The sequence below is a fragment of the Eublepharis macularius genome, chromosome 12 (assembly GCF_028583425.1).
Source record: "Eublepharis macularius isolate TG4126 chromosome 12, MPM_Emac_v1.0, whole genome shotgun sequence".
NCBI lineage: Eukaryota > Metazoa > Chordata > Lepidosauria > Squamata > Eublepharidae > Eublepharis > Eublepharis macularius.
Genome location: NC_072801.1, coordinates 77216994 through 77231196, shown reverse-complemented (window position 1 = coordinate 77231196; position 14203 = coordinate 77216994). Strand labels below are relative to the sequence as shown.

Sequence of the window (14203 nt, the reverse complement as noted above, 5' to 3'; positions counted from 1 at the left end):
AATGTATTCTAAATGTTTTACTAATTTTCATTCTTTGTATAAGGTTCAGCAACAAAAACTAAATAAAATTTAAATAATAAAAAAAGATTTCTATCTCCTGTTTGATGGAATCAGTATGAATGACATGTTGGTAATTCGGAAAAAATAAATAAAGTTTTTTTCCTTCCCAGCGGTTTCCTAAAAATGATGCTACAACATCAAAGAAAAACCCCAAAGGCTTTTGATTTCCATATATAATTTATTAATATTCTCTTCCTTTTGTACAAGCTGAAAATAGAACAGTGAGAATGTAAGGCGGGGGGAGATGAATGTAAGGCGGGGGGGGGAGATGAAATGCAGGAGCAGCAAGGAGGACAGGATGGGTGGGTGGGGGTCCGCATGAGGAGGAAACTGAGGACCGAGAAGGCGGCCATGGAATTTCTCTTCCAGGGAGCGGGTCAGTCTCAACACCCCCAAATCGACTGGTTGAGAGGGAGAATTCATTGTGGCTTTTTCTCAGCCCCTCCAGGATTAAAAGGGGGTGGTTGTGTCCTTCCGGGTGATAGGGTAAACTGGGTCCATCCCAGAAGCAAGGGAAGAAAACAGGCACAAACGGAGGAGGGGGGAAAGAATGGGGGGGGGTCAGCAGCACTGAAGACCAAGCAGGTCCTGGATGGTTTCTGTAGGGTGGGGTGGGGGGTCAGCCCCTCTTTGTGGGAAGGGGACCCTGGGGAAGGTTTCCCCCGTGATTCTCGGTCTTTGCAGCTTTCATGTTCCCTTGCTTCCGTCAGAAGATGAAAAGGCACCGCAGCTTGCAGCGGCAGCATCGAGGGAACGTCTATCCATCATTCTGTCCCAGATTTGAGAGTTCCTGAAGAAAGAAGGAGCTGTAAAGGGGGAAGAAAGGGGGGGCGGGTGGCACGGGTGAATCTTCCCTTCTCGGCGATCATACCTACCCACAGTCCGGTCCGCTGGAAGGAGAGGATGGGAAACAGCAGGGCGAGATTTCCAGGTGGGCAGGCTGCAGTCAGGAGGGGGAGGAGGGGGGTCAGGCAGGGGTGTGTCACTGGCACCTGGGGGGGGAGGTATTGTGGGGGAAGGAAGAAAGGAGAGGAGGTTAGCAACGGGGAACTGGGCTCTGAAGGGATGCTCACACTGCAGTTGTCATGCACTTTAAAATCAATTTAAAGCACGCCGTAAGGGAGGATTCGTGCGGGCCATGCAGGCATTATCCCCAGGGGTAACCTTTCCCACTGACAATTCAGAGGGACCAAACAGGCCTCCTCCAAATCCCCCCAAGTCTCTGCCTCCACATGCCACTGTCCCCAGCCTCTTTTCTGCAGTTCTGGGTGGCTCCCAGCGAACCCAGATCCTGGCTGCAGGGTTTTATTCTGGTGCTGTGAGGGTGGCTAAGCCCTGTGGCTAGATCAGTGGCCTTCAGCCCTTAGTTCTGGACCCTCAGTTGGGTCACAGGTCCCTAGAGACATGTGGGATGTGTCCTGTCCCCCCCCCCCCCCGCCAAAAGAACCTGCTGTGAATGTGCTAGGGGAGAGTGCGAGAGTTCAACCCTTCTTTCATCACCCCAGGAGAGGGAGGGCAGGAAGGGCTACATCAGTGCTTAGTTCTCGTGGCCCCTTCTTACATGCCCAGGGTAATGCCGATCGCCACTTTGGGGTCAGGAAGCAATTTTCCCTAAGCCAGTTTGGCTAGGGATCCTGATGGTGTTTTGCCATCTTCTGGGCATGGAGTAAGGGACACTCGGTGTGTGTGTGCGGGGGGGGGGGGAGTGTAATTGTGAATTTCTTGCATTGTGCAGGGGTTGGACTAGATGACCCTAGAGGTGCCTTCCAACCCTATGATTCCATTATTCCATTCTTCTATTATCTTTGCACCTGCCCATCCAGAGGAGTAAAAGGATGGTGGAGCCGAGGCTGCTCGGCGCTGGAGAGAATTGCTCCAGCCCTCGGCACACACCGCGGCCTGTGCTTTCTGTCCCCAGCTTTCTTACTTTGCTGCGCACCAGCCTGGCCTTGGTTCCCCTCCGGCAGCTCTTCCTGCCATGTCATGTGCCCCTGTGGGCCAGGGCAGAGCCCGCAACCCCCTATGCCCCTTTCAGGTCCCACTGTGGATGCACAAGGGAAGAAGAGTTTCACCTCCAGAGCCCAGATGTCGGCCCCGATCAGAATCGAGCTTGTCACACGACTGTGCTCGCCGTGTCCTCTTTGGTTTGAGAGGGGCTGCCTTCCTTCCCACCTCAGGGTCCCCTGGAAGAGAAACAGGAGTGTTAAGACAGCCCTGGGCCCCCTCTCTACCTCCCCACCTGCCCTTCGCAAAGAGCCGGATGGGAGACGCCCCATGCAGTGGAGCACAGGGCAGCCCTCCCTCTCTCCAGCGGATTCTGCTCTCCTGCTTCATCTCCACTGTAGCTCCTCCCTTTCGCTCCGTGAGAACAGAGCAGGAGTGAATGGTTCAACTGACAAAGAGTCCAGTAGCACCTTTAAGACTAACCAACTTTGTTGTAGCGTAAGCTTTCGAGCACCACAGCTCTCTCCGTCGGATGCATGGAGGCTAAAGCGAGCTGTGGTTCTCGAAAGCTCATCCTACTACATAATTCAGTAAGTGGGTTTCCGACAACGCACTTTTATCCTGGCGCACCTGCGCGGGAGCACCAGGATAAAATGTGCGTCGGCCTCCGGATGGTCCTGCCGCCGCAAAATGGTGCTGCAGCAGGGAGGCCAGGTGAGCCCACCTGCCCCTTCGGAGGGAGCTGTGGTGGCAGGATGGCTGCCGTGGCTCCCTCCGGAAGGGCTGGCGAGTTCACCTGAACGGGGCTGCACCGGCCATGTTGGCCTCCTCCCCTTCTCCCCCGCCAGGCAAAACGTGCCTCCCGCCTGGCCGTCCTCTCCCGCCCGCCCCCCCCACCACACAACACATGGTGCAGCCCCAAATGGGCGGGGCCTTAATCTGTCTAGAAGAGCAGTATGTAAGCGCAGTTGTTGTTGTTGTTGTTGTTGTTAAGATTTTCAGGATGGCTCCAGTCTGAAGAAGGGAGCTGACTCTTGAAAGCTTATGCCCGGAAATTTTTTTTTAAAATTATTTAAAAAGAAAAGATGTAACAATAGAAAGTGCATTAAAACTTATAGAGGCACTACATTTAAAGTTAAACTAACAGATTCATTCAAAGTATGTAACAGCACAGCTAAGTTATATACTAGCTCTCATTGCCTCTCCTTAGTTACTTATACTCAGGCTTTAATATCAACAATTTTTAACCATTTCTCCGGTGTTTTATTTTTTTATTTTTTGTAAATTGTTACCTTAATTTATTTTACTTTTAACCTAAGTAATCAAAGAAATCTTTCTGTTTTTTCCAAAATTCAGCGATTGGTCTATTATGCACATAAGAAGTTAATTTGGCCATAGATGCAAATTCGTAGATTTTGTCTATCCACTCTGATGTTTCGGGGCCAGGGCTTTTTTCCAGCTGGAACGTGGTGGAACGGAGTTCCGGAACCTCTTGAAAATGGACATATGGCTGGTGGCCCCGCCCCCTGATCTCCAGACAGAGGGGAGTTTAGATTGCCCTCCGCGCCGCGCTTCAGCGGCGCGGAGGGCAATCTAAACTCCTCTCTGTCTGGAGATCAGGGGGCGGGGCCACCAGCCATGTGACCATTTTCGCCAAGGGCGATTTAAACTTTTAAAAACTCCCCCCTTGTTCCAGGTGACCCAAAGTGACGTCATTGGCCCTGGGAGCGTGTGCGCACTTTGCGGGAGCACATGTGGTACCAGGGGCACCACCTTCCGCCAAGAGTTGCCTCTATGCAGACAACCCACTGAGTTTCACCACCTCTTTTCCCAGAAAAAAAAGCCCTGTTCGGGGCACAGATCTGTTTTCCATTTTGCTGCATATGGCACTCTTGCTGCCGTCCCCATGTACTGGAAAAGGTCTCCTTGTTCTTCTGTAACATTATTTGGTAAAATGTTTAATAGCATTTTTTCGGATTTAGCTCAAACTTGAGCTTGAAAATCTTCTGCATCTCTTCATGTATCTTTATCCAATGTTTCTGTGCTTTCTTACATGTCCACCACATGGGATAAAATGTTGCACCAGTGCCTGGAAAATCTTGTTGGTCTCTAAGGTGCCGCTGGACTCAAACCCTGTCGTTCTACTGCAGACCAACATGGCTACCAAAAGGAGAAGTTGGTTCCCAGTTCCCAACTTCAGCTTTGTCTCGTCCAGGAACTGAACATGGGACAGTCTGCAAAGAAGGAGCTCTATCGCTGAGCTGTGGCTTGTACTAACCAATCCCTGACCTTAACCAGAGCACCCTCATGGAGAAATGCTCAGCCCCCCTCTCCAATCCCACATCACCTTCATTTTCATGTTCCTTAGGTCGGCAGCGGGGCGGGGCTATTGGGGTTGACGTACGTGTATCTTCTGGAGCTGCCCCGACTGCTAGGCCTGCTTCTTCGTTGCTACGGCTTCTCTCAGGTTGGCTGGGGGGTTTCCGGCCCCGGGGGAGGGCAACTGGTTTGGGAGGCCGTGGTGCGGTTGAGGGATCCCTGAATTGCTGTAAAACAGAAGAAACAAGCTGTGTGTGTGTGTGTGCTCATGCATGTAGGAATGGGGGAACACAAATACACCCCTGCAGAGCCATCATAAGACAGCATTATGTCTTCCTCCTTTTCTGACCAAGAGTCCTGTAAAACTCAAAAGCTTGCATATTCCTACAACAGCTTAACAAGGCCCACCAAAACAGACTATTTCATACTCCCCTTTTTCCTATTTATGGGGCATTAGGACAGGCTTTACAGCATCCGTTCCCTTGGAAACCGAACATACTGGACATTGAGAGTGTTTCGGTGTATTTACGGATGTGCAAACTCGATAGGCATTAAAGGGGCCACAGAAGCAAGCACAAAAGCTCAGTGAAGCTTGCTGCAAAACTCTACGCAAAAAAGGAAGAAAAGAAAGAAAAGGGGGAGAGGCTTTCTGCTTGGGAACCCCATAATAAATCTCCTGAACCAGGGAAAGAACTGGTTTGAGCATTTCCGTTGGCAAGCCGATATGATTTCTGGGACCTTGCAATGTGGTTTTAGACAAACACAACTCAAGGGCCCATTGGCACCAACTGCCTCTCCAGGACAAGACTCAGAGAAGAGACATTTCTCGATTTTGCAAAAGAGACACGCGGGTCTCAACACAATAGCATTGTGGATAAAATTCTTTGCAGTCCACTTCATTATTGTTTGTTCAAATTTCCTTCCAGCTCCCCAACCCACCTACAATTCTCCTTGTCTCCCACGATCACAGGAACCTGCGGGCTTAGAGTAACTCTTTTTAGGATTGCACTCTTAATCTTTAATCATGCTTTAATCTCTCCTGTTTAAGTACGCTTAAACATGCTCTAATCTCTCCTGTCAAAATCAATGGGATTTCAACGTGCTGAATTTTGCCTGTCTCATGGCCCCTGATTTCTAACTCGTAACAGAGGTCTTTCCCGTCTTAGCAGGGGCTCTACCACTCAGCCCACCAGATCCATTCCCCCCCCCCCCCGCCCCGGGAGCCGTTCACTCACCTTCACTGCTGCTATCAGACTCTCCTTCTCAGAGCTGAGTGTAGGCAAAACTCTGCTCTCATCTGCCCCACTCAGCATTCTTTCCTGGGAGGCATCTTTCTGTGGCTCCTTTCCCCTGGTTTCCCGGGGGGAGCTCTCTTCAGCTGCATAAATGGGGAAGCAGGAACAGAGAAACGGATGAATACGGCCAACCTCCCAAAAACTCACACACACATCTGCAAGGAGCAGACGCATGCAAACGGAGACTTAAGGCATGTTCAGTGCCTGCTGACATCTTTTTGCTCCACTGTCCCCCGAGACTAATAATCAGCTAATAGAAAAACTTTGGAATCTTTTGCTGAACTATAGCAATGGCCAACATCCTTTCCCCATTGTCCAAAAGTCTTCGGGAAACTCAAGACATGATGCACCCTCATTTATTCCCAGCACCTGGTATTCAAAGGTACACTGCCTTTGCACATGGAGGTCCTGCTTAGCAATCATGGCTAATAGCTGTTGCTAAAAGCTGTCTTGCCCCTTAGTTGGTGCCATGTAAAAGGATGCATCTCCATGGCAGTCAGTGCCCTGGTAAGGGGAGTTCCCAGCTCAGACTCACCGATGTCCCAGGTGGCTTCGGCCCGACGGATGGTGGCGAAGCTTGGCTTGGTGCTCTGCAATGGGGGATGGGGTCTCCACCCGGCTTGCCCTGTGCAGTTTAAAAAGAAAAACAGCCAACGTTTCCACAGATGCCAGACACCAAGGCTGCAGACAGACAGACATGGGAAAGAGGTTTCATCAACATTGTGCCCATTTTACAGAGAAGGATGAGGGAGGGCCAAAGGTGCAAAGATTTTAAGTTGCCCAAGGTCACCCCTCAAGCCAAACCTTCACATTTGTTGTTTTATCATAATTCTAATATTTACAACATTCTCTGTTAGGGGTCTTCTTGGGGTTGATTGGCAGCAGGGCGGAGAAGCTATAAAATACGGAATCTAGCCCTTCACGTGATTTAAGACTTTTATGAGCAAGATGTTAGAAATTGGGGGCCGTGATACGGGCAAAGGTCAGCACGTCGAAATCCCATTGATTTGGATAGGAGAGATTAGATCATGTTTAAGTATGCTTAAACAGGGGAGATTAAAGTGTGATTAAAGATTATGTTCCTCGTTGAAAGTGACGGGAATTTGGCAGGCTTGAGTCTCCAGATTTTAATGGGATGCCTCAAATTCTGCTTTGAATTCGAAAAAGCGTAACAAATTTTCAAAAGGCCAGCCCTCAGCGTGCAGTAGAACGCGTGTTACGTTGCATTCCAGGACTGAGAGATTGAATGTTTCCAAGAACCAGACCGAGGAGATTAAGCTTTGCTTGGGAAAGTTGGGGGAGGGAGCATGAGAAGGTTGTGGGGAAGGCTATAACCTGAGTCATCCGAGGAGCGTCTTCTCTGCTGGTCCCGCATGCTGCCTCCTCGCTCTAGGTCCACGCTCTGGAACAAGCCAGCAAAGCACATGAACGCAAGGCAAGGCAAGGGGAGCTCCGCCCACTTTGCCTCCCAGAGCCACACCTCCCCATTTTGCAGCCAGTTACCTCCAACTTGGCATCCAGGCTCCACCCCTTTGCACGGCCCATTCCCGGCAATGCCACCCCTTGGACCCTTGAAGGTTGCAAGAGTTCTGTCCCTTTGGCCTCTAGCTCTGTCCGCTCTGTGTCAGGATTGGAACCCTAGATAATAGGGCGGGGGAGAAATAAAAAGTGGACCTCTTCCGCGTACTCCTCCACCTGGTTCCCTGCAGCCAAGCATTCCCTTACCTGTCTTACTCTGCTCGGCAGACCCTTCACCCCACTTCCCGGGGCCGTTGCCCCCATTCCTGGGAAACCCACTGCCATTCCCAGGGCATCCTGCCCTAACTTCCTTTCTTCCTCTCGGCTGAAGGCAGAGCGAGGTGAAGGCTTCTGTTCTTCCCCACCCAAGGGTGGCGGGGGAGGACTTGGGGGCAGATCGTCGGGGTCCCGCTCCCCCTTCATGCTGCGATGCCTCCGAAAATGGAAGAGGCCCCTCCTCCTCTTCTTTTGCTGAGGTGGGAGCGGGTCAGAAGGGCCTGGCCTGACTCCGCAACTCTTGGGCGTCCTGGGATAGCTGCAGGGAAAGAAGTGAGAGGAAGGGATGCAGCTACCAAGCAGAGCCCATGTGGAGGTGCTCAGGTGCAACTGTGGCCAATAGCAGCTAGATAGTAAAGAGTCCAGTAGCACCTTTAAGACTCACCAACTTTATTGCAGAATCAGCTTTCGAAAACCACAGCTCTCTTCATCAGATGCATCTGATGATGCATCTTTACTATTTTGCTACTACAGACTAGCACGGCTAACTCCTCTAGATCAATAGCAGCTAGGTTTCAAAGGCACCAGCTCTGCAGAATCAGTATGGCTGGGATACATGGAGCGTGCAAGCATTTTTAAGGCATGCGGCAAGTCAGTGCAGTTACGTGCAATACATCTTGGCTCACCTGGTGTTGTCAGCAAGAACTCTTCTGTTAAAAAATTCATCCAGACCCTCATCTAGCCGTGGTACCAACCCATTCTCTTGTTCCTGGGACTCAACAGATGCCAGTATTCGGTTCTGAGGGGGAGACAGAGGTCAGACTGTTAATTACTTCAAATAATATTTCTTTACTGTCACCCTGAAGGAATATATGGAATGCCCCACATCCAAGGAACAGAAATTCCCATTTTAAAACAAAAGGAAAATCTCATTGGCTTTGTCATGTCTTGAAACAGCGCATGTCCCTCCAGAGGGCTGGCTAAACATGGTGCCGTCCCTCAAATATGTGGGAATTCTTGTTTTAAGAGAGGGTAACTTATTTTAATACGGGAGGAAAGTGGGGAGTATTTGTTCCATGCTGACGTAGACAGCATGGATGATTTGAATGCTGATTCTGTGAACCTAGGCAGATCATGAGAGGGAGGGCAGGAAGGGTTACATCTGTGCTTCATTTTTGTGGCCCCTTCTCCAGGAATCCTGGAGATTTTTTGCCATCTTCTGGGCATGGAGCAGGGGTCACTGGGCATGGGGGCAGGGAGGTAGTTGTGAATTTCCTGCATTGGGCAGGAGTTTGGACTAGATGGAGGTCCCTTCCAAAGCTATGGTTCTATGATTCTATGAATGAAAAGAAAAAAAAGATGCAAACTAAAGATGGAAAGCGGGACTGAAACGCTGAATCGGCAAGAAAAGAAAAGAAAGCCAGAACAGAGCTATCAAAAAGCGGGTGATATACAGAACGAGAGAGCAAAAGAGGAAATGAACAGAAAAACCTGGAAGAGGCTTAACCAAACACCTGAAGAATCCTAGAAAAAAGGCCAAATTTGCATGCAAAATGACAACCATGTGACAGAACAAGAAGAAATGGACCAATGAATGAATGAATAATAATATTCCTAATAACATTTGATTTATATACCACCCTTCAGTAACAACAACAACAACAACAACATTCAATTGATATTCTGCCCTTCAGGATGACTTAACATCCACTCAGAGCAGTTTACAAAGTATGTCATTATTATTCCCACATCAAAACACCCTGTGAGGTGGGTGGGGCTGAGAGAGCTCCGAGAAGCTGTGACTGACCCAAGGTCACCCAGCTGGCTTCAAGTGGAGGAGTGGGGAATCAAACCCGGTTCTCCAGATTACAGTCCCGAACTTTTAACCACTACACAAAACTGGCTCTCAATGAATGAATGAATGAATGAATGAATGAATGAATGAATGAATGAATGAATGAATGAATGAAGTGGCAAACCAGGAAGTCCCATATAGTGGAGGCAGACACTTCCTGTGCAGTTGTACAAGAAAGAGAAATGAACCATTAACACAAGCAGGAGAATGGGAGAACAAAGAGCAGAAAGGAGCAAGGCAAAAAGAACTTGTATGCGGTGCTCACATTGGAACGGAAGCCGTTGTGTGGAGCTGTGCGAGGGGGTCGGGGTCTGCTCCGGGTATGGTGCTGCAGCCGGATGCCCTCGGTTGGCAGGTCAGAGAGAGCCTCAAAAGATGTGCTGCAGGACCGGGAGTACTGGCTCCCACTGGCCAAGGAGATCCACCCCAAAGAGGAGTCCATACTGGGAACTGCCAAGTCGCCGTCCTGTTCTGAGCCACCTACAAGAGGAAGCAAGTCTGATGTATTGTCGAAGGCTTTCACGGCCGGAGAACGATGGTTGTTGTGGGTTTTCCGGGCTGTATTGCCGTGGTCTTGGCATTGTAGTTCCTGACGTTTCGCCAGCAGCTGTGGCTGGCATCTTCAGAGGTGTAGCACCAAAAGGCAGAGATCTCTCAGTGTCACAGTGTGGAAAAGATGTTGGCAGGTCATTTGTATCTACTCAGGAGGGGTGAGGTTGAGCTGAGTCATCCTGTAAGAGTTTCCCCGGGTGTGGGATGCTAATGGCGGGAGGCTTCACTGTATCCTGAGGAGGTTCTTTTGCTTATGGATTGGTACTTGATGTGCTAATCTTCCCTGCAGGGATATTGTCGGGTGTAGAGTGTTTTGTTAGCCTGGTGTTTTTCAGAACTGTAAACCATGCTCTGTTCATTCTTAAGGTTTCTTCCTTCCTGTTGAAGTTTTGCTTATGCTTGTGAATTTCAATGGCTTCTCTGTGCAGTCTGACAAAGTAGTTGGAAGTGTTGTCCAGTATTTTGGTGTCCTGGAATAGGATACTGTGCCCTGTTTGAGTTAGGCTATGTTCAACCACTGCTGATTTTTCAGGTTGTCCAAGTCTGCAGTGTCTTTCATGTTCTTTTATTCTTGTCTGGATGTGGTCCCGATGTAAACTTGTCCACAGCTGCAGGGTATACGGTATACTCCTGCAGAGGTGAGGGAGTCTCTACTGTCTTTTGCTGATCGTAGCATCTGTTGTATCTTGTCCACACTGTGACACTGAGAGATCTCTGACTTTTGGTGCAACACCTCTGAAGATGCCAGCCACAGCTGCTGGCGAAACGTCAGGAACTACAATGCCAAGACCACGGCAATACAGCCCGGAAAACCCACAACAACCAGGAAGCAAGTCTGTCGGGGGACTGAGGGACAGAAGTGTGGATGGATCAACAGTATCTTTCGGGAAGCACGTCAAGAGGGACGGTAGGGACCCTTCATGGTATTGCACTTACCGATAGATGGATCTGAGTGCAGGAACAGATAGTTATGGAGATAGACGGGGTACGGGTGAAGATGCAGGTGAGCCATTTTGGCTCTGCTAAGCAACTGCCCTGCAACATCCCTGTTGTCAGAATTTGTTAGTGGGTCGGAACCAGGCCTTTGTGGCTCATGTTAGAAATAGGGAACCAACTATAGTTTGGGAAAAAGAAATCTCCCAAAAGCTCTCCGTCCCTCTTTGCAGAATAAAAGTTGCATTTCCTGACAAGATTTCACCCTCTGCGACGGGAAACAGATAGGGCCATAAAAGTTGTTAGTTGTTTGAGACCTTTTTAAGGGTCCTCTGGCCTTCTACATATAAATCACCAAAAGGAGAGTAAACAACAAACAGCTTATCTTTAGGAAGGACAAGGTATCTAAAACCCTCAGCTAGTGAGGTGTGAACATTCCTTTGCAAATTACAAATGCGTATCGAAGATGCAGTCTATCACAGAGGTAAAAGATGAAAGACTCTCAATGGAACTGTCTTTCAAGAACAAAGACAATGTGATTGATTAAGATGTTAATGAGGCAATCCTTTGATATTTCCCTATAAAAGAGGGACGAAACAAGAACTCTGTACCCTTCACTTGCCAACATGCAAAGGCTAGCTTTAGCTTTGTGGCTGTGCAACGGAGGGGTCCCAGAGCTCTGGAATGGGGGGAGGGAAGTTTTTTTTCCCTGTAGTTATCTTATAATATTGTTGTATCTTGCATGCTAACTTGTATTCTGTATCTATCTCTATAGCCTTGTAGTGGTCAGTGGGCTGGGCCCAGGTCTGGTGCCTTGCCCAACGGGTTTTTTTTATGCCTTTATAAATAATATACTTCCAGTCTTGCTTAAGACCTTCTTGCTGCTGGCACATTATTCTTAGCAGAGACATCAGTTTAGTACGAGGGAAAGATCAAGTGAGGCTGCACTCTTTACATGCCTATGGTAAGAGGCAAACCCAAGCAGCAAACCGACAGCAACGAGTGGACTGGTCCCTGGTTGCAGAGCGACAATTTCCACAACAATCCCGTGGTGGAGCTCTAGGAATGTAGCCAAGGAAGAAGCTGGGGAGGGGGCCCCACGTGGCATCATTGTTCCCCCTGGAATTCTGCTCTGCTCCAGGGGACCATTCAGGCAGCTTGTGCAGCCGAATCAGCACCGGGATGTTTATACCACAAGAAGGAGAGAGGACCAGTCTGGAAAGATTGGGACGTAGACTCACTAATGAAAGCAGAAGCAGGCCGGATTCTCCGGCAGTTCTTTCGCCTCTTGATGGCCATGGTGTCCTGCGGGAAGACAAGAGAGAGGTCAGGTGACCCACCCTTGCGAGCACGGAACTTTGGCCCACCGGATCTCCCCAGAATGTAATCCACACACTGGCCAACCTACAAGTACTTACGATGCTGGAGCCAAGCTCATCGTCTGTGGTCTCCTCGTGGTCACGGAGACGGGGCTTCCCCAGTTGCTCCGGGAAGGCAGCGTTCTCTTGACCCCCAGAAAGCCGGCGGAGGTGGGTGATGTGCTGGGCCTGTGGTTGGGAAGGAGAAGAGAGATTGAGAAAGATGGTGACTTTACGGGACATTGAGGATACGTGTGTAAGAATGTAGCTGTAAGAATGAAGCAAGCTAGGGTATAAACTCTGTAGCCTGCTTCGCCTGTCTGTCTCGCCTGCCAAGACAGAAGACAGGATGGGCTCATAACAAGAAGGATGGCAAAAAGTCCCCCAACCATGGGCTTGTGCTTTGCTTCTTTCAAGGCCCCGCCCGAAAAGGGGGGTTCTTCTCTGTCAGTTGTGGCTCATCAGCTCAACATTTTGCACCACAGAACCTCTTGTGGTTTGAGTTCATTTCTAAAACGAGAAGTACTCGCTGCTATTCCAACAGCTAAAACAGCCACACCCTGCTTACTAACTTTAGGTGCATGGGTGTATGTTGTGGTTACTCGGCAGTGAAGGAAACGTGCATGCTGGATGGAGAGAACCTTTTCTGGTTATTTTTTCCCTTTATGCCAGGGGAAAGACCAGGCTCGAAATATAAAAATAAGCTTCCAGGGCTTCACCTTTGAAGCCCTGAGATTGTGAAATGCGAGCTGTCAGCAGTTTGCGGGCGTTTCTCACCAGGTTCTTGTGAGCGTGGTAGAGTTCCTGCAACAATTCTTCCACGATGGTGTTGGTGAGATACGTCACGACGGAGAGCTTCACTTCGCTAGGCAGGGGTCAGAACCGAGAGGGTCAGAGGTCAAGCAGACATTAATCCCCCATTGTGTCCTGTGGCCTTTACCATTGTCCAAAGCCCCGGACCTTGCCCAAGACACTCTCCCGTGCCACCCTCGCTCCAGAAATCACGTCTCCGCTCACCCTCCTCCCACACCCCCATCCACCCCGCCTTTTCTCACTTGAGCTTGTTCTGAATATCCTGCCCGGCCTGTTCCAGCAGAGCCCCCCGGATGAAGTTTCGGGGGACAGTGACACGCTCCGAAACGGCTGCCAACATCTTGTTATGCTCTTCGGCCGCCTGCACGGCATGCGGGCAGAGCTCCTGGGTAAGGGCGACCATAGACTCCAGGATCACCTGGAGAGGACAGGAGCAGCGGATCACACAGGAGAAGAGCATGATGGGATACAAAATTCCCAGCAGTCCAACACACATGGTGTGTCTGCATGAGGGCCTCTTCAAGGAATCAAACACATTGTTATGTGGTGGACATGTAAGGAAGCACAAAGATACTGGATAAAGATACATGAAGAGATGCAGAAGGTTCTCAAGCTCAGGTTTGAGTTAAATCCGAGAAGTTTGTTACTAAACATTTTACCGAATAATGTTACAAAAGAACAGGGAGATCTTTTCCGGTACATAGTGACAGCTGCAAAGGTACTATATGCAGCGAAATGGAAAACAGATTTATACCCTGACATGCCAGAGAGGATAGACAAGATGTACGGATACGCATCAACAACCAAATTAACCTTGTATGTGCACAATAGACCAACAGGAGAATTTTGGAAAAAACAGAAAAATTTCTTTGATTACTAAGGATAAGATTAAGGTAAGTTAATTATGCCACGAAGATAAAACACAGGAGAAATAATTGATTAAAAATTATTGACATTAAAGTTTGGGTGAATGCAACTAAGGAGAGGGGATGAGAGTTATTATATAATTTAGCTGTGCTGTTATATATTCTGAATATATTTTTCTATTAGCTTATATTGAATTCAAATGTAGTGCTTGTATAAGTTTCTATGCACTTTCTATTGTTATACAGTACAAAGAGAGAGAAAATGTAGTCATACTGCTTAAGATATCCCATAAACAATGCAACAGGACTAGGAATTACAAAACGATTACAGGTGGAGAAGGATTTCCCCTCAGTAAATTTGGTCACCCTGATAAACACACCTGGAAAGAGAGGCTTCCGCAAGATTTCTGAGGTAGAAATTATGTTAAGAGGCCCGGTCCCAACAAGGTATCTCAAATGCTGCCTCCATCCGAT

At 48.9% G+C, this 14203-nt stretch overlaps 1 protein-coding gene across 1 annotated transcript in view; it reads right to left on the bottom strand.

Annotated features, from left to right (window-relative positions):
* Positions 1 to 334: 334 nt before the first annotated feature.
* The window catches only part of CARMIL3 (capping protein regulator and myosin 1 linker 3), a 58632-nt gene continuing 44763 nt past the window's right edge, over positions 335 to 14203 (bottom strand). Inside the window, exons 27-43 of the mRNA XM_054994609.1 lie at positions 13106 to 13281; positions 12828 to 12915; positions 12111 to 12239; positions 11934 to 11997; positions 9481 to 9687; positions 9206 to 9211; positions 9112 to 9138; positions 8039 to 8114; positions 7344 to 7671; positions 7122 to 7256; positions 6954 to 7020; positions 6154 to 6243; positions 5559 to 5701; positions 4352 to 4550; positions 2133 to 2243; positions 936 to 1052; positions 335 to 850 (exon numbers count right to left, since the gene is read on the bottom strand). Coding sequence (XP_054850584.1) covers positions 825 to 850; positions 936 to 1052; positions 2133 to 2243; positions 4352 to 4550; positions 5559 to 5701; positions 6154 to 6243; positions 6954 to 7020; positions 7122 to 7256; positions 7344 to 7671; positions 8039 to 8114; positions 9112 to 9138; positions 9206 to 9211; positions 9481 to 9687; positions 11934 to 11997; positions 12111 to 12239; positions 12828 to 12915; positions 13106 to 13281 — 1989 coding nt within the window. The 3' untranslated portion in view covers positions 335 to 824. The remainder of the gene's footprint in view (positions 851 to 935; positions 1053 to 2132; positions 2244 to 4351; positions 4551 to 5558; positions 5702 to 6153; positions 6244 to 6953; positions 7021 to 7121; positions 7257 to 7343; positions 7672 to 8038; positions 8115 to 9111; positions 9139 to 9205; positions 9212 to 9480; positions 9688 to 11933; positions 11998 to 12110; positions 12240 to 12827; positions 12916 to 13105; positions 13282 to 14203) is intronic.